Source organism: Pelophylax lessonae, assembly GCF_965119305.1.
Source record: "Pelophylax lessonae genome assembly, chromosome: 5".
Taxonomy (NCBI): Eukaryota; Metazoa; Chordata; class Amphibia; order Anura; family Ranidae; genus Pelophylax; species Pelophylax lessonae.
Window position 1 is genome coordinate 470,628,215 of NC_138772.1, and position 21,630 is coordinate 470,649,844.

General features: G+C 44.2%; 1 protein-coding gene across 1 annotated transcript in view; it reads left to right on the forward strand.

Annotated features, from left to right (window-relative positions):
* NECAB1 (N-terminal EF-hand calcium binding protein 1) overlaps positions 1-21,630 on the forward strand; it is a 356,712-nt gene that overhangs the window by 272,871 nt on the left and 62,211 nt on the right. The window contains exon 6 of the mRNA XM_082258437.1: positions 17,532-17,668. Coding sequence (XP_082114563.1) covers positions 17,532-17,668 — 137 coding nt within the window. The remainder of the gene's footprint in view (positions 1-17,531; positions 17,669-21,630) is intronic.

The window sequence follows — 21,630 nt, forward strand, 5'->3', positions numbered from 1 at the left end:
CTGATTAGGCAGCACTGATAGGTGGCACTGATAAGCTGCATTTACAAGCTGCACTGACAGGTGGCACTGATAGGCTATGCTGATGAGTCTGTGCTGGTAAGCACTGATAGGTGGCACTTATGGGCACTGATAGGTTGCACTGATGAGCACTGAGGAGGTGGCACTAATAGGCACAAATGAGGTGGCACTGATGGGCACTGACAGGTGGCACTGCTGAGGTGGCACTGATAAGCACTGATAAGGTGGCACTGATAGACGGCACTCCCCGTCCACTCAGCAGTATTAAGGAAAGGGCGACAGATCAAGCTCAGCTGTCAACCTGGGAAAATAATGTCAGAGGTGGGCGGGCAGTGAGAGCAAGCCACGCTCATCACAGCACGGTCCCCCAGAGGGCACCCATATACACACAGGAGCATGTATCCTGCTCCAGCAGGCTGCAATCATCAGCCAGCCCATCGCTAGTCCACGCACCCACAGGTGGGCCACATGGGAGGATCCCGACCACTGCTGCCCAAGCGATTTCCAGGCGCCTGGGTTTTGTTGAGCCCTGGTTTAAGGCAGCTTCAGGTGTAAATCAAATAAATACCAATTTAACAGCTGAAAAAAGGCATTAGTAGCGCAAACACAACAAGGTCAGAAAAGACAGATGCTCATCCACAACAGACATCCGCCAGGAAAATAATATTGCAATCCATCAAAAACCCATGTAATCCTTGATAGAGTCTCTAAATAGATGTTAAAGTAATCCAGGAAAGAAGAATCAATATCCCAGGTGTGCAGCTTGAAGAAATACACCTCTCACTCCTCCACCAATTAATGTCTCGATCCAGAGAAGATGGCAACTCACCAGACTGTGACGCCTATCCACTTTCATGGAAAGGCTCACAAGCGTAGCTACTAATCACCAACAGGGGCACTGGATCCTACTGCTCACTCCTGGTCCTGATTCGACAGCCTCTTGACTTATTTTGGAATATAATTCTGGATATAGGAAAAATCCTTTTCTCCACCCCTTGCACACAGTACACTCAGGATAAAAGAAAGAATTGCCGCAATAGTGTGATATTGTTTTCATAAAAAAAAACTTTTATTAAAAGTTTCCTATATCATTACACTCACAAGTATAGTGAATCTTAAACAGCATGATTAGCAAGATTGCAGATTAACTGACAGACACCCGGGGGTCTCCTCACCCTCTCCACAGTGGTGTGGCGTCCTCTCGGAGCGGTCTGTCCGTCACTGCTGATCAATTCCGGTTGCCGTATGGCCACGCCCTGAAGCTTTTCGTCATTTCCGACTTTGTCAAAGCTTAAAGCGTAACTCCTGGCTCCTTCAGCCGATTTTTCAATTTGCTCTCGAGTGCTGCCGCCACAAACTCGGCTAAGGGATCTATCAGGATCTTGCTCCTCTAACTTTGCCATTCCTGCTTCAATGAGTTGAAAAGCTTCAGCTAACTGTTTTGTTGAAATTTTTTTCAATTTTGGAGTTTCTAGGTCCTGGTTTTCTTCCCTAAATGCTATCATTTGCTGCTCTTGTTCAATAAGGTCTTCATTAGATAGTTCGTTGCCATGGGAGTCGAGTAACTCGATGATATCATTTTCACTGATGTCCAACTGCAGTTGATTACCAATAGCAACCACAGCTTGCCTGGTTCTGGTGATCTCTTCATCTGTAAACCCCAGAAATTCTTGTGGGAATTGGGGGCACAATTTGTTCCAAACTCCTCTTAAATTTGTTTCTTTCACTTCATCCCAAGCATCAGCAATATTTTTGATGGCATCATAAATGTTATAGCTCTTCCAGAACCCTCTTAAGGTCATCTCATTATTTTGGGTAGCCCTGACAGCTTGTGAGAATGTCCTTCGTAAATAATAGGCCTTAAAGGAGGCTATAACTCCCTGATCCATTGGCTGAAGAAGTGATGTGGTGTTGGGGGGTAGAAATACCACCTTTACATTGGGGTGCATATCAGCTAAAGTGTTTGGATGTCCAGGGGCATTGTCAAGGAGAAGAAGAATTTTAACCACTTCCATACCGAGTCATGTAAAATGACGTCGGCAAAGTGGTTGTCTAGATCCGGGCCGCCGTCATATGACGTCGGCCCGTTCTAGCTGCTACTGCGCGCCCCCGGCGGCGCGCCCCCGGCGGCGCGCAGCGGCGCGATCAGGGATGAGGCTCGTCCCTCGGACATAGCCCATCCCTGATCAAGGTAAACAGCCAATAGAAATTGGCTGTTTACCACGTGATCGGCGGTGTCAATCACAGCCGATCACATGAGCGGCTCCAGCACGAGCCGCTCGTTCTCTCTGCAATGCGCGCCCCCGGGGGGACAGAGTCGATCCCCGATCTAGGTAAAGAGCCAATGAAATTGGCTCTTTACCACGTGACCGGCTGTGTCCAATCACAGCCGGTCACAAATGTCAACAGAGAACACGGTAACTATCTGTCACCGTGTTCTCCTCCTCACACACTGATCCTGTGGGAGGAGGAGATTGTGGTAACAGCTAGTTACCAACTACAGTGCACCCTAAACACACTGATTGCCCCCCCCCCAATAAAGAGCACCTGTCACTAGCCCATCAAAGTACCCGAGTACCTGTCACCAGCCCATCAGGTACTCAGATGACAGGTACTTGGGTACTCTGATGGGCTGGTGACAGGTATTCGGGTACTCTGATGACAGGTACTCTGATGACAGGTACTCGGGTACTCTGATGACAGGTACTCGGGTACTCTGATGACAGGTACTCGGGTACTCTGATGAAGGGTACTCGGGTACTCTGATGACGGGTACTTGGGTACTCTGATGACAGGTACTCGGGTACTCTGATGACGGGTACTCAGGTACTCTGATGACGGGTACTCCGTTGACAGGTACTCAAAGTACCCGAGTACCTGTCATCAGAGTACCCGAGTACCTGTCATCAGAGTACCCGTCATCAGAGTACCCGAGTACCTGTCATCAGAGTACCCGAGTACCCGTCATCAGAGTACCCGAGTACCCGTCATCAGAGTACTCGAGTACCTGTCATCAGAGTACCCGAGTACCCGTCATCAGAGTATCTGATGTCACCTACCCATCAGAGTACCCGAGTACCTTCCACCTGCTCATCAGAGTACCTGACGCCTGAAGTACCCAAGTACTTGCCGCCTGCTCATCAGTACCCATCACTACTCATCAGTACTCATCAGTACCTATCACGTATCAGTACTGATCATCAGTACCCATCAGTACAGTATCACCTATCACCTATCAGTCAGTGAGTACTACTCATCAGTACCTATCACCTGCCTGTCACCTGCCCATCAGAGTACCCGAGTACCTGTCACCTGCCTATCGGAGTACCCGAGTACCTGTCACCTGCCTATGGGAGTACCCGAGTACCTGCCACCTGCTCATCAGTACCAGAGTACCTGTCACCTGCCCAACAGGGTACCCGAGTACCTGTCACCCTTCATACAGCCACCATGTCCAAGTCCAAAAAGGTTTATATACGTCCTCCGTTTAAACCTAAATACCGGTGTTATGGCAGCAGATAGCTGCCATAACCCTGGTATTTTTTTAAACGGTGGACGGTTGGCTTTCCGATAAGGGTGGTCCCAGCGGCGGATTCGCTGTGGGATCACCCTTCCGGGATGGCGGAAGAGGCGCCCCCCCCCCTCCCGACGCGTTCCGGTCCTTTCCCCCGCTTACCGGACCCGCCGGCAGAGGGGAAAACGATCCGGTCCCGAATCCTCACAGACAGGATGTCGAGTGAGGGCAAGCTTGCCCTCACTTGACTCTATGGTCTTGGAGGACCGGAGCTACGGAAAATGTTGTTTTTTTTTTAAACGGTGTAAAAATAAAAAATAATAAATAAAATAAATAGTAAAAAAAAAAAAAAAAAAAAATTAAAGCGCCCTGTCCCCGTTAGCTCGCGCGCAGAAGCGAATGCATACAGAAACCCTGCCCACATATGTAAACGGTGTTCAAACCACACATGTGAGGTATCGCTGCGATCGTTAGAGCAAGGGGAATAATTTGAGCCCTAGACCTCCTCTGTAACTCAAAGATGGCAACCTGTAGAAATTTTTAAATTGTCGCCTATGGGGATTTTTAAGTACCAAAGTTTGTCACCATTCCGTGAGCGTGCGCAATTTTGAAACATGGCATGTTGGGTATCTATTTACTCGGTGTAACATTATCTTTCACATTATGGAAAAAAATTGGGCTAACTTTACTGGTTTCTTATTTTTTAATTAAAAAAAGTGAATTTTTTCCAAAAAAATTGCGTTTGGAAGACCGCTACGCAAATACGGTGTGATAAAAAATATTGCAATAATCTCCATTTTATTCTCTAGGGTCTCTGCTAAAAAAAAATATATAATGTTTGGGGGTTCTAAGCAGTTTTCTAGCAAAACTGATTTTAGCTTGTAAACACCAAATGTCAAAAATAGGCCTAGGCAAGTGGCTAGGATGCATGATGATGCTCCTTGGATGTTAGGCCCCTCTATATGGCTAGGCTGTGAAAAAGTCTCACACATGTGGTATTGCCATACTCAGGAGGAGTGGCAGAATGTATTTTGGGGTGTCATTTTTGCTGTGTACATGCTATGTGTTAGGAATATCCTATAAATTGACAACTTTGTGTAAAAAAAAAAAAAGTTTTCATTTTTTTCCCACATTTTCCAAAAACCTGTGGAAAAAAATGATATCTTCAAACGACCCATAATGCCTCATAGAATATACGTTGGAGTGTTTGCTTTCCAAAATGGGGTCATTTTGTGGACTTTTCCATTGTATTGGTGCTCTAGGGCCTTGAAAATTGTGATAGGTAGTAAGAAAGTTTTATGTGTATTTATGCTCCTAGAACGCCTGAATGTGCTTCTTGGACGTGGAGTCTCTTTTTGTGGCCAGGCTGTGTAAAAGTCTCACACATGTGGTATCGCCATACTCGGAAGGAGTAGCAGAATGTATTTTTGGGTGTAATTTTTGCTGTGTACATGCTATGTGTTAGAAATAGCTTATAAATTGACAACTTTGTGGGAAAAAAAAGAAAAAAAAATGTTTTCTTCATTTTCCCAAGAATTGTGGGAAAAAATTACAACTTCAAAAAACTCACCATGCCTCTTACTAAATACCTTGGACTGTCTACTTTACAAAAAGGGGTCATTTGGTCGGTATTTGTACTGTCCTGACATTTCAGGGCCTCAAGAAAGGAGATAGGCAGTCAGTACATCTGGTGTGATCAATTTTCAGTAATTGGTACCATAGCTTCTAGACTCAATAACTTTCACACAGACTAAATAATATACACTAATCTGGGTTAATTTTACCAGAGACATGTAGCAGTATACATTTTGGCCCAAATGTATGAAGAAAAATTTATTTTTTGCAAAATTTCATAATTGAAATTTTTGCTCTTTTTTTGCATATATCACGAAAAAAAAAAAACCCAGTTGTGATCAAATACCACCAAAAGAAAGCTCTATTTGTGTGAAAAAAATGATAAAAATTTTGTTTGGTTACAGTGTAGCATGACTGAGCAATTGTCATTCAAAGTGTGAGAGTGCTGAAAGCTGAAAATTGGTCTGGGCAGGAAGGGTGTCTAACTGCTCTGTATGGAAGCGGTTAAAGGGAATGTTTTTGCTAATGCAATAACGTTCAACGGCAGTGACAAAGTGGTTCAAAAACCACTCTTCAAAGAGTGCAACTGTCACCCAAGCCTTTGAATTTGCCCTCCAAATAACAGGAAGCGATGCCTTAGTGACATTACGTAGTGCCCTCGGATTTAAGAAGTGATGCACTAGCAAAGGCTTGAGCTTTAAATCCCCAGATGCATTGCCCCCAAGTAATATAGTCAGCCTGTCCTTTGATGCCTTATGTCCTGGTGCACTTTTTTCCTCTTTTGAAATGTAGGTCCTCTCTGGCATTTTTTTCCAAAACAAGCCTGTTTCGTCTACATTAAAAATTTGTTCTGGCAAATAACCTCCATCATCAATAATTTCTTCCAATATCTTGGGAAAATCAGTTGCAGCACTTACATTGGCACTCGCTGCTTCACCTTGAACTTTAATGTTATGCAAATTAGCTCTTTCTTTAAAGCGATTGAACCAACCCCTACTTGCAACAAATTCTTCATTGAAATCATCTTCACTTGCTGGATGGGCAGATTTTAAATCTTTGAAAAGGCTTCGAGCCTTTTCTTGGACTAAAGAAAGGCTGATAGGCATATTACACTGATTTTGGTCTTCTATCCAAACTGTCAGCAGCCTTTCCATCTCAACAATTAAACCACTGCGTTGCTTGGTAATAATTGTAGCATGCATTGGGGTATGGCCTTTCACATGGTCCATTATTCTATCTTTATCTTTTAAAATTGTTGCAATTGTTGACCGATTGTAGCCAAGTGCTCTGCCAATGGATGATGGAGTTTCACCTTTCTCTGATCTCTTTATTATTTCTACTTTATTTCCCATGGTGATGGTTCTTCTTTTCTTTGCTGTATTACCAGCACTTGCATTAGATTTGTTTTTTGGCATCATTGCAAGTTAAAGACAATAAATGTGAAGTGGTGTGCGTGCGCTCTAGAAGTGAACAAGAAGAACAAAAAAAAGTGTAGCCGCCAGCCAACTATCAATGTATTCTAATGGGTACTATACTGTGTTAAAACACTCACTGTCTAGGCTTGTCAATTTGATATGCGTCTTCAGCATGCAGCAGCAGTGGTCCCTGACCCTCAGAGCCGTCCAGCAGCGTGGGATCCAGTACAAAGGCTAAAAGAGACCCAGAAGGATAGTTGCATTAAACACAGTCCTGCTACAGTATCCTAGAAGTACAAGTACAATACAGTGGTATACAGTCCTGTTCCCAATACTGTACCTGTACAGAGTACTGTAATCTCACCAGTTTCCAGACAGTTCCAATAAATGTAAAGTGGTGTGCGTGCGCTCTAGAAGTGAACAAGAAGAACAAAAAAAAAGTGTAGCCGCCAGCCAACTACCAATGTATTCTAATACTGTAAAATGGGTACTATAGTGCGTTAAAACACTCACTGTCTAGGCTTGTCGGTTTGATATGCTTCTTCAGCATGCAGCAGCAGTGGTCCCTGACCCTCAGAGCCATCCAGCAGCCGTCCAGCAGCGAGGGTTCCAGTACAAGGGCTAAAAGAGACCCAGAAGGATAGTTACATTCAACATAGCTAGAAGTACAAGTACAATACAGGGGTCCTGCTCCCAATACAGAGTAATATAATCTCACCAGTTTCCAGACAGTTCCACCAGCTTCTGCCTGTGCAGTGGGATGCTTCTGGGCAGTGTGGGGCAATCAGTACATGTAGTACATGCAGCGTGCATTGTGGCCGGCACTAAGATGGATGCTATTCAGCACAGGAGCGTGAAGAAGCCGGAAGAAGCCGGCAGTGACGTCACGCGGGCGCCGCCGCCGTTCGAAAGTAGGAGTCGTTCGTCACGCGGCCCCCGTTTGTAAGTAGGAGTCGTTCGCAACTCGGATGTTCGTAAGTCGAGGACTGCCTGTATGTATTCTTCTACATATTTTTGGAAAACAAAATCCCAATTGGTGTATATTGATTGGTTTGTGCAAACGTTATCCCATCTACAAACTAGGCCTACGGGATAGATTTATGGCATTTTTATTATTTTTATTTTTTTCTTTACTAGTAATGGTGGCGATAAGCGATTTTTAGCGGGACCGCGACATTGCAGTGGACAAATCGGACAGCTAACTGACACTTTTGAGGAGACCAGTGAAAATTAAAAATAAGCACTCTTACTGTACTAATGACACTGTCAGGGAAGGGGTTAACACCAGGGGTGATCAAAGGGTTAAGTGTGTCCCTAGGGGATGCTTTCTCACTGTGTGTTGGATGGACTGACTAGATGAACACATAGATCCGTGTTCCTAGAAAGCAGGAACACAAGCTCCCTGTGTTCATCTCTGACAGAACGACGGTCTGTCTCTCTGGGGAGCGATCGCAGATGGCCGGCGGATGTAGTGTCCTCCGAACCCGCTAATTGGCTCCCGCTCTGACCAATCAGCGCATGCACCCCCCCCCCCCGGCTATTGCCATAATGACGTATAGGTACGTTATCTCGTATAAGAGAGCCAACTTGCCATAGTATATTTACTGCTGGCCGTTGGCAAGTGGTTAAGCTAACTCTGCATTTTCCCAGGCATTTTCTGAGCTCTGTGTTGTAAATAAATAGGGGGATGGCTCTGCAATGCCGCAGCACTCTGATGGGAACCACCTAACCAGGATTCTGCCACTGATGAACTTCCACTTTGGGTTGGTATGCACCGGGTAGCCTGGAATTAATTAGTTATAAAGAAACTGACATTTCAGTTTGTTGGACTATATTGCCGAAAAGCTCCAGTAAAGTTTATTACCTATTTTAAGCCTGTTCTTAAGTTATTCAAAGAAGTGCATGAAGGTACATGGCATATCGGAAGAACAGGGCTTGGCTTGATCAAATCCTATCCAAACTGAGTCTAAATTGCATTGCATTGTGTGCAAGAGCATGTGAGACTCAGCCGGAGTCCCAATTATTTTTGTAAACAGAGCAATTGGACATAGTTGCCAAAACTGTTGGGCAAGACTACAACTGGCCACATGGATTAACACACCACATCCCCACCTATTAGTACATAGACATTTTGACTACTTACTGAATGGAACCTTACAGGCACTGTTCAACTTCATCACACGTACATTTCCAGTTGTTAAAATTCAGTTTTATTTATTGTGATCAACTGTTAAAAAAAACAAACCTTCCCTAGAAAGACTCTTAGGGCCTCAGTATAACCAAAATGTGTTAGTGTTATGATTTACACCACACCTTTCCACATAATAAGCTGGTTATCCAGAACTCCCACTGGATTAATTGTCTAGGGCTGGGGAGCCCACACTCCAAGACAGAGATTATGGCTCCTAGTGTACTAGTAGGAGGTCCAAAAGACCAGTTATCTGCATGCCAGGCAGCAGACTGCGCACAACCCCTCTTATTCTACTCCAATGAATTGTGTCCAAAGTGTACAGTCCTGATATCAATCATGCCTAGCTGTGATGGGGTCCTGAGTATAGTAATTTTGGTGAGCTTACTAATGAACCAATGGTTTTCATTGCTTTCTATGTAATTAAAACAGTTCTTCCCACATACATCCATATATTTGTATCCAATTTGGCTGACCTATTTTTATGGACTATGATACAATCTATAGATGAATGATACAACTTTTCTTATTATCGTTGTTTTTGCACCTCATAAGCCAAGGGTATATCCAAACACATCTGGACCTGATAATATATGTAAATCTGGATGCATGAAATTTTCTTATCGCTAATGACACCTATACAAATGCCTTCCACAATATAACATTCTTGTAACTTCCCCTAGCTAACGTATGTCCCATGCATTAAATGGTTCATTGAACAGAAGAGGCTGCCATTGAATCAGATCTGAGCCCCAGAGGACAGGGGCCTCATAGCAGTTGAAATGTCTGCTATTCCCGTTGAGAAACGGCCATGCTGCAACTGGCAACTCCGCCAGTACTTCCAATGGCCGCAATGGACTCAGGCCATAGACTCATTGTCAGTGAAATGGCTGTGCTGCAACTGGCAACTTTGCCAGTACTTCCCATGGCTGCAATGGACTCAGGCCATAGACTAATTCACTGGCCTATAAAAGAACTCTGCTCAGCCCATCAGATTGCTGGATTGTCTTCAGCTCTTCCTGTTTCCTGAGCATTGCTACTTCCTGGATTCCCATTTGACCCAGCTTGTTCCTGACCGGTCTGCTCTCTCTCCTGGCTTTGACCCACGGCTTTGTCTGACCTTTCGATCCTGCTCCAGTGTTTGACCCTCGGCTTGTGTGACCATCCTTGCTCTTTTGTCCTTTGCCTGACTTCTAGTGTACCGATCCCGGCTTGCTCAACGGACTTGCTTCTGCTCAATCCCCTTGTCTTGGCGACCTGTTTGGACTGATACCTGTGTATGACCCTCGGCCTGGCTTTTACCTGCACATTGCTTGATTCCCTGGAGGCCCTGCAAGTTGTTCCGGATACCCTTGTGAACCTTTACCTGCACTCCACAAGCATCCAGTGCTCCTTGGGACGCGTCACCTCCTGTCCCACTTCCAGGGGTGATTCGCACCGAGCTGCAAGGGAAGCCCTCTCAGCATTTCGGCCTCTACCAAGAAGTGATCTGACACTGTTACTTTGTCAGTCTGGAGCTGCTTCGACCAGTAGCTGAGTCACTCACAGCTTGCTTTTACTGGGTACTGGAACAAAGAATATTTTAGCAGCAATTAGAAGTCTATTAGGAATTACAGCCAGCTTCTCCATATAGGTATTCATTTTACGTCCTTTGGCCTATAGTTTTGAGAAATGATCTTAGCACTGATTAGTTCATTAAGATCATTTTATCTAAATAAGATCTAGTTATAGAGTCTCTGCACAGACATTCTGTAATTAAATCACCCTCACAGCAAATGCTTCAAGACCTGAAAACATGAAACAGATTTTGTAAGTCATAGCGATTCAAAAAAATGTCAGCAAAAAAATAACCCTGGAGGAAGAAACAAGTCAAAGTACTTTTTCAGCTAACTCTTTTTTTCCTAACATCTGTCAGCGATACCCAGGTTGTAATGCGGAAACTAATTTGTGTACTTATGAATACCTTCTGTCCTTCCTTGAATATCAGATATTTACTGCAGCCTGTTGATAACCCCTTTTTTCAGCACCCATGATGAATAGCATGGTGCGGTATTAGGGCAGTGTTTCTCAGTTTCTCTCTTTTTTTTAGTCAAGGCACCCTTTAAAATTCCACACAATCTCACAGCACCCCATTCTAAAATTTAAAAAATGTAAGTTAAAGTTTTAAAAAATGCAGCAACATCCACATGGTTAGGACATCCAACTTTAGAGGTGATTTATTCTTCCAAAGCAAACACACCTTTGCACACTTGGCACTAATCAATATTCCAATGTTTCTTTTCTTCGTCAGTTTCCCTCCCCCACACAGCTAATGTTGCCCCAGTGCTGATGGAGAGGGGCAGGGGAGGGGCAAACAAGGATGCCCGGTGTCCGTTTTATCACCTGATGATGTAATTGGTTGTTAGGACACTGGCAGCTAGAAGGTTGTAATGGTGCAAAATGAAAACCTGTGGCTTTATGTAACTATTGGGTAGGCTTGATACATCCCCTGGCTTGTATACAATTTTTGGGCAATTTCCAGGCATTTTTGCAAGGCACCCTGAAAATACTTGAAGGCATCATGGTTGAAAAAGGCTGTATTAAGAAACCATAACATAGTAGGTGTGGAGTATAGAAACCTGGCACAGCAAATTCAGCATAAAGAATGTGGCTTTCCACAGTAACTGGATCTTAAATATGGCTTTAAAAAACAGTGGTGCACTAAATGGGGCATTGAAGAATAGCCATACAATAAAGTGGCATTAAAGAAAGGTATTGCAAGAAATGTGGCATTACAGAATATTGGTATACTAAATGCTGCATTGGAAAACAGTTGTGCTCTAAACGGGGTGTTACAGAACAGTAATAAAACAAAATGTAGCATCACAAAACAATGATACATTAAATGTGGCGTTACAGAACAGTGGCACACTAAATGTGGCATCTCCACACAGTAGTGCACTAAGTATGGCATCCCAGAGCAATGTCATGCTAAATGTGACATTACAAAACAGTGTGGCTCTAAATCTGGCATTACAGAACAATGACACAAAAAATGTGTGCACACTAAATTTGGCATTGGAGAATAGTGGTGTGCTAAATGTGGCATTACAGAAGAATGATACAATAATTTTGGAATTACATAACAATGGTACACTAAATGTGACATTATATAGCAGTGACGTACTAAATGTGGCACTACAGAAAAGTGATGCAATAAATGTGGCATTACAGGACAGTGCAGGGGCGTAACTACAGGGGTTGCAGGGGTTGCAATCGCTACCGGGCCCCATGCTCCAGGGGGCCCGGTAGCAAACCAGTGGGTGAACTTCCAGGATCGCAAAGGTCACACTTGCGACTGGACCCTGGCATTGCACCACTGTGGGGAGGCCCCAAGATTGCAGAAAGGGGGCCCACAAGATTGCAGGAAGGGGGCCCACTGCAGAACTTGTGAAAGAATCCTGCTGTGGGACCGTAATAAAAGGCCATGCAACGAGTGTAAAGAGCCCCAGGATTAGTGGGAAGAGCCCTGGGCTTGAAGGTAAGGGCCCCGGCCAGGGGTCTGGGGGGCCCTTCATGGTTTCTTGCATCAGGGCCCTGAAGGTTCTAGTTACGCCTCTGGGACAGTGATACAGTAAATGTGGCATTATAAAACAGTGGTGTGCTAAATGTGGCATTAGAGAACAGTGATTGAATAAATGTGGCATTACAGAGCAGTGATACAGTAAAGGAGACTTTATAAAACAAAGTTGTGCTAAATGTGGCATTAGAGAACAGTGATAAACTAAAGGTGGCATTATAAAACAGTGGTGTGCTAAATGGGGCATTACAAAACAGTGATATGGGACAGTGGCAGACTAAATGTGACATTGCAGAACAGTGGTGTGCTAAATGTGGCATTACAGAACAGTGATACGGGACAGTGGCACACTAAATGTGGCATTACAGAACAGGGATACGGGACAGTGGCACACTAAATGTGACATTGCAGAACAGTGGTGTGCTAAATGTGGCATTACAGCACAGTAACACTCTAAATGTGGCATTACAGGGCAGTGGTGTGCTAAATGTGGCATTACAGCACAGTAACACACTAAATGTGGCATTACAGGGCAGGGGTGTGCTAAATATGGCATTACAGAACAGTGATAAAATAAATGTCACATTGCACATGTTACATGATGGAACAGTGATAAAATAAATGTGGCAATACAGAACAATGATACACTCCATAAGCATTACAAGTAGTGGTGAGCTAAGTATGCCACAATAGAAGAGTGATACAATAAATGTGGCATTACAGAACAATGGAACACTAAATGTAGCACTGCAGAATAGTGGCACACTAAATGTGGCATTAGAGAACAGTGGTATGCTAAATGTGGCATTAAAGGACATTGATACGGTAAATGTGACATTACAAAGCAGCAAAGTGCTAAATGCGGCAGTAGAGACCAGTAAGATGTGGCAGTACGGACCAGTGATACACTAAATCTGGGATTACACAAAAGACATACATGAATGTGGCATTACAGAGATACAACTAATATAGCATTACAAAGCAGTGGTAAACTTAATGTGGCAATTTAGATCAATATCATATGTACTGGACTGTAGCCCAATGATACCCTGTATGCTTCCCAGGGCGTTAGCACACTAAATATGGATGTGTAGAACTATAGCACTTTAGCTGTCTCATCACAGAACAACATTGGCATACATGCCATCTGCGGATTAGCACAGTAATACAATTTTCACTATCGCATTGCAGATCCAAATTAAAACTGAATATGACATTTTAGAACTGTTCCTTTACTTGACAGTCTTCTGGTGGCACAGGGATAACATAACATTGGATCTGGCATTACAGAGCCATAACGTGTTGACAGTGGCAATGGCAGGATGCCAGGGCATTGGCACGCCAAACGTGGCATTGCAGAATTATTGTATATTGACCATGGTATCCTAAACAATGGCATATTGATGGTGACATCACAAACCAGTGTCACATTGATTGCACTGATCCAGAAAAAATAGCACACTGACGATTATACGGTACTAGTTGTACAGATCATGAAGTATGCTGGAAGTGAAAGCCAAATGTGTTGTGACAACTGCAGTGCGCTTCAGGCAGTCTGCCCACACCACAGCTATACATGTTATATAAATAGAATCAGCAAAATATTGTCATTATTACCAAAAAAATCTCATCACAATCACATTTCATACATCTTCAAGATATGGATTGGGTGTCATTTGATTACAAAAAAATCATCAATGTATGGGTTTCCATCCTGCAGCACAGAATGAGTTGTTATTCACAGATGAGCGGGCATATTGAAAAGTCACTAGGTGTTGTCCTAATACAGGAGACAGCTGAAGCTGCACAGGAAACAGCAAGTGACATTGTGACTTCTCTGCCAACATTACAGGAGACAGGCCTTTCACAGTCAGTACCTGAGGACAGCCACGGTGTCACTTCTAGAGAAAATGTCCATGCAGAGATTTGTCACTTTCCCTTCGTAAAGTCCAGCTGGCATCATCTTTATAACACTTACATAGCACAGCTGAAGACTGATGGTGGTTACTTTGGTTAAAAAAAAAGAAAATTCTAGCTGCATTTGGAGTTGTTTTAAGGAAAGCTTTAACCAAAAACCCCTTCCTTATTAACCCCTTCATGATCAAGAACAAAACAAATCGAAAAAAGGGAGGTATGGCCAAAGCTTTTTTTCATGTGGGGCACAGGAGTGTACTTATTTGTCCTCTCCTCCTGTCTGATGACATCACAGAGCTGCTCCAGGGTGTGGAAGGATCATGACAAAAATGTCCGGATCCAACCAGGTGCCAGAACAGCAGCTGGCTCAACATCTCAGAGAGTTGTTGAGAGCCTGAGCGAGGCTCATTGCCGTGGGCATAAGCTGTGTCTCATTGCTTGGTGCTCATCAAGCACATATTCAGGAGCACATACGCTATATTACCAAAAGTATTGGGACGCCTGCTTTTTCACGCACATAAAATTTAATGGCATCCCAGTCTTAGTCCGTAGGGTTCAATATTGAGTTGGCCCACCATTTGCAGCTATAACAGCTTCAACTCTTCTTGGAAGGTTGTCCACAAGGTTTAGGAGTGTGTCTATGGGAATATTTTACCATTCTTCCAGAAGCACATTTGTGAGGTCAGGCACTGATGTGGACAAGAAGGCCTGGCTCGCAGTCTCTGCTCTAATTGATCCTAAAAGTGTTCTATGGGGTTGAGGTCTGGACTCTGTGCAGGCCATTTAAGTTCCTCAACCCTGAAATTGCTCACTCATGTCTTTATGGACCTTGCTTTGTGCACTGGTGCGCAGTCATGTTAGAACAGGAAGGGGCCCTCATCAAACTGTTCCCACAAACTTGAAAGCATGAAATTGTCCAAAATGTCTTGATATGCTGACGCCTTAGGAGTTCACCTCACTGGAACTAAGGGGCCAAGCCCAAACCCTGAAAAATAACCCCTCATTATAATCCCCTTACACCAAATTATTTGAACCAGTGCACAAAGCATTGGTCTGATGCTGCATCTGTCCCCCGCCGGATCAAACATTACTGATCGCTCAGTTCTCCATGCTGTGTCAGTCACCACTCTCTGCTCTGCCCCCCTGCGCTTACTGGAGCACTGGGCTGTGTTAGGGGGTGGGAGCGGCTGGCTCAGGCTCTCAGCGGCTCGCCAAGTGTCGGTCCAGGCTCCTGGGTGGATCCCAACCATATGCAGTTTTAGGCATGGGCGAACGGGGAAGCCACCCGGGGCAGCATTTTTTCATGACACGTGGGGGGCGGCATGCCCGGGCCGCGGACCAGTACCGGTCCGTGGATCAAATGGTACCGGGCCGCCCGAGCCCCGTTCGCCCATGCCTAAAACCGCCACTGCGTCCCCCCGAGCCCGCCCATTGTGTGACAATAGCGAATGAAAATTCGCTATTGTCACACTGATCCTCCTCCTGGCCAATCAGGGAGCGGATCCTCCCACTTCCTGATTGGCCGAAAGGCAAACCCCACGCCATTGGCCGAGGAGGAGGCGCCACGGGAGGACTGAGGAGACACGAGGAATCCGGGAACTGAACGGAAGAGAAGTGAGGTAAGTGCACGGACGGGTCTCGCGGGGGGAACGCTGGCGCTTTGCATTGAAAGGGTGCATTGCTGTGGCGCTCTGCATTGAAAGGGGACATTGCTGTGGCGCTCTGCATTGAAAGGGGGCAATGCTGTGGCACTCTGCATTGAAAGGGGGCAATGCTGTGGCGCTCTGCATTAAAAGGGGGCAATGGTGTGGCGCTCTGCATTGAAAGGGGGCAATGCTGTGGCGCACTGCATTGAAAGGGGGCAATGCTGTGGCGCTCTGCATTGAAAGGGGGCATTGCTGTGGTGCTCTGCATTGAAAGGGGGCAATGCTGTGGCGCTCTGCATTGAAAGGGGGCAATGCTGTGGCGCTCTGCATTGAAAGGGGGCATTGCTGTGGAGCTCTGCATTGAAAGGGGGCAATGCTGTGGCGCTCTGCATTGAAAGGGGGCAATGCTGTGGCGCTCTGCATTGAAAGTGGGCAATGCTGTGGCGCTCTGCGTTGAAAGGGGGCATTGCTGTGCGCTCTGCATTGAAAGGGGGCATTGCTGTGGCGCTCTGCATTGAAAGGGGGCATTGCTGTGGCGCTCTGCATTGAAAGGGGGCAATGCTGTGGCGCTCTGCATTGAAAGGGGGCAATGCTGTGGCACTCTGCATTGGAAGGGGGCATTGCTGTGGCGCTCTGCATTGAAAGGGGGCATTGCTGTGGCGCTCTGCATTGAAAGGGGGCATTGCTGTGGCGCTCTGCATTGAAAGGGGGCATTGCTGTGGCGCTCTGCATTGAAAGGAGGCATTGCTGTGGCGCTCTGCATTGAAAGGGGGCAATGCTGTGGCCCTCTGCATTTATTGAGGGCAACAATGCTGTGGCACTCTGCGTTTATTGGGGGCAACGATGCTGTGGCACTCTTCATTTATTGGGGGCATTGCTGTGGCACTCTGCATTTATTGGGGGCATTGCTGTGGCACTCTGCATTTATTGGGGGCAACAATGTTGTGGCACTCTGCATTTATTGGGGGCAATGCTGTGGCACTCTGCATTTATTGGGAGCAATGCTGTGGCACACTGCATTTATTGTTAGGTTGTCATGTTATTTTTTTTTGGGGGGGGGGGGGTGCCGGGAGGGAGTTTTGCCCGGGGAGCAATTAAATGTAGAACCGCCACTGACCATATGGGTGTGATCTTTTCCCCAGCCTGGACCGACTCTGTGACGTCCGCTGAACAGCATACTTCAGCCCGATGTCTGCTGAAAACTGGTCACAGGAGTGCAAAACAAACTGCACTCCTGTGATCCACAGGAAAACTATAGCCAAACAAGCTTTATTGTTTTTAACTGTATTCATCTACTTGTTTTGTATTACTTTTAACTTGTATTTCTTTTGATTCTTGCATCTTTTCAAATTTTAGTTGTTGGCACATAAATTACTGTTGACTCAGCAAAACAAAAAGAAATAAAAAGAGATGAAATAGCCAAGGTCATTATTATATGATTGCTGGTAAAGAGGTAGTTATGTTCCTTTAGCTGGTGTTCACATTTTCAAGTCTCATTATGAAATCCATTAATGTGGTTTGGAAATGTTGTTTCCTCTTGAGAATCTCAGCTGGTCGATTCTTACATTTGTGTTTTTCTTTTTTTGGCCCTGCTCATTTCAGTTCCTATTATACGTTTATCTTGAAAACTGCCTGGGTACATTGGAAAGCAAGGTTCTGAAGACCCGAAATATTCACACGTGACACTTCTGCTTTATTTCAGCAATATCAGAATGCCTCAAAATTGGAACAGTTTGTGACACGTTTTCTGCTGAAGGAAACACTGAACCAGCTGCAGTCTCTCCAGAACTCATTAGAGTGTGCCATGGAAACTACGGAGGAGCAGACACGCCAGGAAAGGTGGGTTTGGGCATGCATCAAAAAGTACCAGGTCATAGAGCTCACATCTGTTTATCATTTAGGTTCAGATCCACTTTTGCTCAAATTGATCTATGCTATGTGTGAAATGTGCACATTTTCTGCCTAAAACATTACAACTTTTACAGAAATGTCTATCTGTATACTCACTAGTGCTCTGTAAAAAGCAAGGGGAGAGGGAGGACTGTCCATAGAAGTTAGTCATATTTCAGTTGTGATAACTATAGCTAAAGAAAACAAAGCAAGCATCTGATTGGTTGCTTTAGGGAAGTGCCATGATTTTAAAAAGCCAAAATTTAACATATTTTGTGTTGGCTACTTTTGTTTCCTTTAAATAGATAGTTTATCTTTGCATTTTAATGTCTTTACTAACATCCTTCATACTTGTAGTATTGAGCCTGAGGTGCACAAGAGAATAATAGGTACAAACATCCAAGACATAGTCCCTGTTTTCCTCCCCCCATTTTTCATGATTATGTTTTCCCCATATAAACAGTCCCAGGGGAAGGGGGGAAGAAAGGGGGAGGAAATTAGGATTTTTCGGGTACCGAGGTGCAATAGATACTTCACTTGTAAAATCTCTTTACAAAATTTTATCCAAAACAATATTTACATTGAAACGGACGACATGTCCGACCTTAATACATAACACCTTAAATTAGATAAATGCTGATTGATCACAACAGAGTGTAGAGTTTTATATTCAGGCATACATTCCTCAGCATGTTTCACCAAAATATCCGCTTCTTCAGGAGGATGTTAATATACGCGCACTCTAAGGATGCTAACAACACATAAATGAGTGCTGTCCACATAGGAACAGAACAATAATGCAATTCACAAAAATACAATAACATATAAGATAATTGTAAACCGATTCATGGGAAAGGGTTTAGGCTCACCTGGAGATGGCGCCAATATCCAACTCCCATAACTGATCAGCCACCAAAAACTCTCACCGGCAGACAAGGGGGACACTAATTAATAATAAATAATAATGGCTGTTATAAGATGGAGCTGTCATATATTCCCAAAGTTAGAGGTACTAGAGTAAGAGAGAACATAGAAATAAGAATAATAGAAGAAAGAGGGAGAATGCCTGCGATCAATGATCAACCCTGCAATAGTTAAAATAATGTATGCAAAACATGTGTTTTACCATGAACTGATGAAATGATCCATGCAAAGTGCCGCACAGAATATAAAGTGTTAATTTGTGCAATATCGCTGAAAAAAGAAATTATCACAATTCATAACAAGATCAAATGTCCAAATGTAAAAATATAAATATATATATATATATATATATATATATATATATATATATATATTCTTAATAAGTGGACAAAGTTGATTAAATCAAATTGATAGGGATCTACAGAAGTCCCAAGATAAAGTCCAATAAAGTGCAACAACAAAAATTGTGCAAAATGTGCAAGCTGTGTGTCGCTTCAGAGGTAAAGTGCAAATTGTGCCAACTCTTCAGAGGTAGTGTGCGCAATGGGGCATCCTTTGTGCTGCTTCCACCAGTCACCCTCTAAAGTAACTCACCGAATGGAATGGCTGGTCAAGTTATAAACCAGCAGTAGCGCTATATATGGGTATATGGGCTGATTTCCCCCTTTACTCAGTGATCCTCAGGCAAACAGTCATGTAGATTTTTTTTATATTTTTACATTTGGACATTTGATCTTGTTATGAACTGTGATAACTTATTTTTTCAGCGATATTGCACAAATTAACACTTTATATTCTGTGCGGCAATTTGCACAGATCATTTCATAAGTTCATGGTAATACACATGTTTTGCATACATTACTTTAACTATTGCAGGGTTGATCATTGATCACATGCATATAGTTTTTTATGTAATCACTTCAGCACTGTGCACTTTATTGAATTTATATTTCATATTGTCTATGCATTTTACACTTGTATTATTAGTTATGCACTTGTCACTTTAGGACACTTATTTATTTATTTATTTATACAGTTGCGCCGATTTTTATATCTTGGTTTATTTCATTTGGGAAAGTCTATTCATTTCTAAATCAAATGTTAAAAGCAAACACAAGTTTGAAATGAATTCCAGGGATTGACAGCTTGAAAAAATGTAAGAATGTACTTTATGTGGCATACCTGTAAGATACCCCCCCTGGAAACTGAAAATCACTATGGTAGGCACCGCTACTACAGTAATTGATAATATGCTTCTGAATCCTGCTGGGCCCAAAAAAGGTTAGGAGGTGGAGGGACAAGAATTTCCCTCCGTGAATGGTTGCAATGAGGGGCTCACAGGGATATAGGTGCAGACAAAAAAGCTTTATTGGTGAAGATATACACACATGAAAAAAATATATAAACAAGTAATTCTAATCAGTAAAAGAGGTGTGGAAGCTCATCAGGTGAACTGATTGACTCCGTGTACCCCTAGGGGGTCAGGATGGTACAGACAGCAATAAAACACATTGAGGTCCCCACCCACCCAGTCCCAGTATGCACTGTTGTTAACGGGCTTAGTGTGATTAGTCGAGAATGCACGACCTGGAAATCACTCTGAAAGCCCGAGCAACAGTGCTGTGGCCAGGAGGGAACTATAGTAAGCCCGTGGAGGGAAAGTACATAGGGATGCCGATTAAGTGTGGAATGGCAACTGAAAAAAATACTAAATGTATTAATATGACGTAATGTCATAAAGTATCGTCAGTGCATCACAGAAATTGGACAAAATAAAGCATCATTGTCTGATGTAGTAACAAACAACACGGGCCTGCTCCCTATGAAGTAAGTCTCATTTCCTGGCTGTGAGCCTCCAAGGAAACCTTGCCCCACGGGGCTGTGCACGGAATAGTAGTGCTTGGAGGGATCGTGGCTTAACCAGCCGTTTTGCTTAATCAGCAAATAACAATAAGGTGGGATATGTTGAGGGGATCCGGGCTTAACCAGCCAATTTGCTAAAACAGCAGTATGGGTGAATGTTTGTCTCCTAGAAGAGATCTCCCGTGTATGTAGAGGAAGGACTATAATTTAGTCCCAAATGGTGGCTGATCGCCAGAGATGCTTGTACGCTGGCTGGCTGATCCAAAACTTAGCAGTACTGGGACGGCTCAAAAGTCTAAAGTCTGCATGAGAGAAGTCCCGGTCAGACCATTGGCTGGAGCTGCTAAAGGTATCGGGGATGAGGTGTAGCGACCATGCTTAACTGGTGATCCAAAGTTGGATGTGTATTATAAGAAGTGTTGGTCTTACCAGATATCACCCGTACTCATCCGAAATTGCAAGGATGGAGGTAGCGTGCTCCGCACTTAGGTCACAGTCAGGGCTGGCAAAAGCAGATGAAGGATAATACGGCTGTCCAATGGGTTTGTTACTGCCAGTGGCGTTGTAGCCTCTACCATCAAGGAAGCTGCTGGGGCAGACTCAGTTCCGTGTCCGGGTGCAGTCCTGGTGCTGTTTCCGGGTCGCGGTGGATGTGTTCAGCCAGTCAGGTGCGATCTCCTACGGGGACGAAGGGTGGGTGGGGCGTCAACGTGTGATGTCGACGCGTTTCGCGTGCTTACGCAACGCTTACTCAGGACGTCATCACGTTCTCCGGGGTTTGTTTATATAGGCTGTAACCATGGTGACAGCAATCAGCAATTAGATGTTCCCGGGAATGTTTAGACTGAGGCCATCTGGTGGTATAAATGTGGTACTTCCACCACGTTACCACAGCGGTACAATCTGGTATTTGTTCCCGATGTCGGTCAGATTTGACCATATAAAAGACCTGGCGGTGAAGGGTAATAAAAGTCCAGTGCAGGGGAGGGGGCGGGGGGGACAAGTCCATCTCATAAAACGCAGTGCCGGGGTCTATGTAGCTTATACTCTTGCTTAGCAATGACCAAGTTAATAAATAACCATCTAGTGTATAAAATAAGTAGAAACATAAATAGACACTAAGG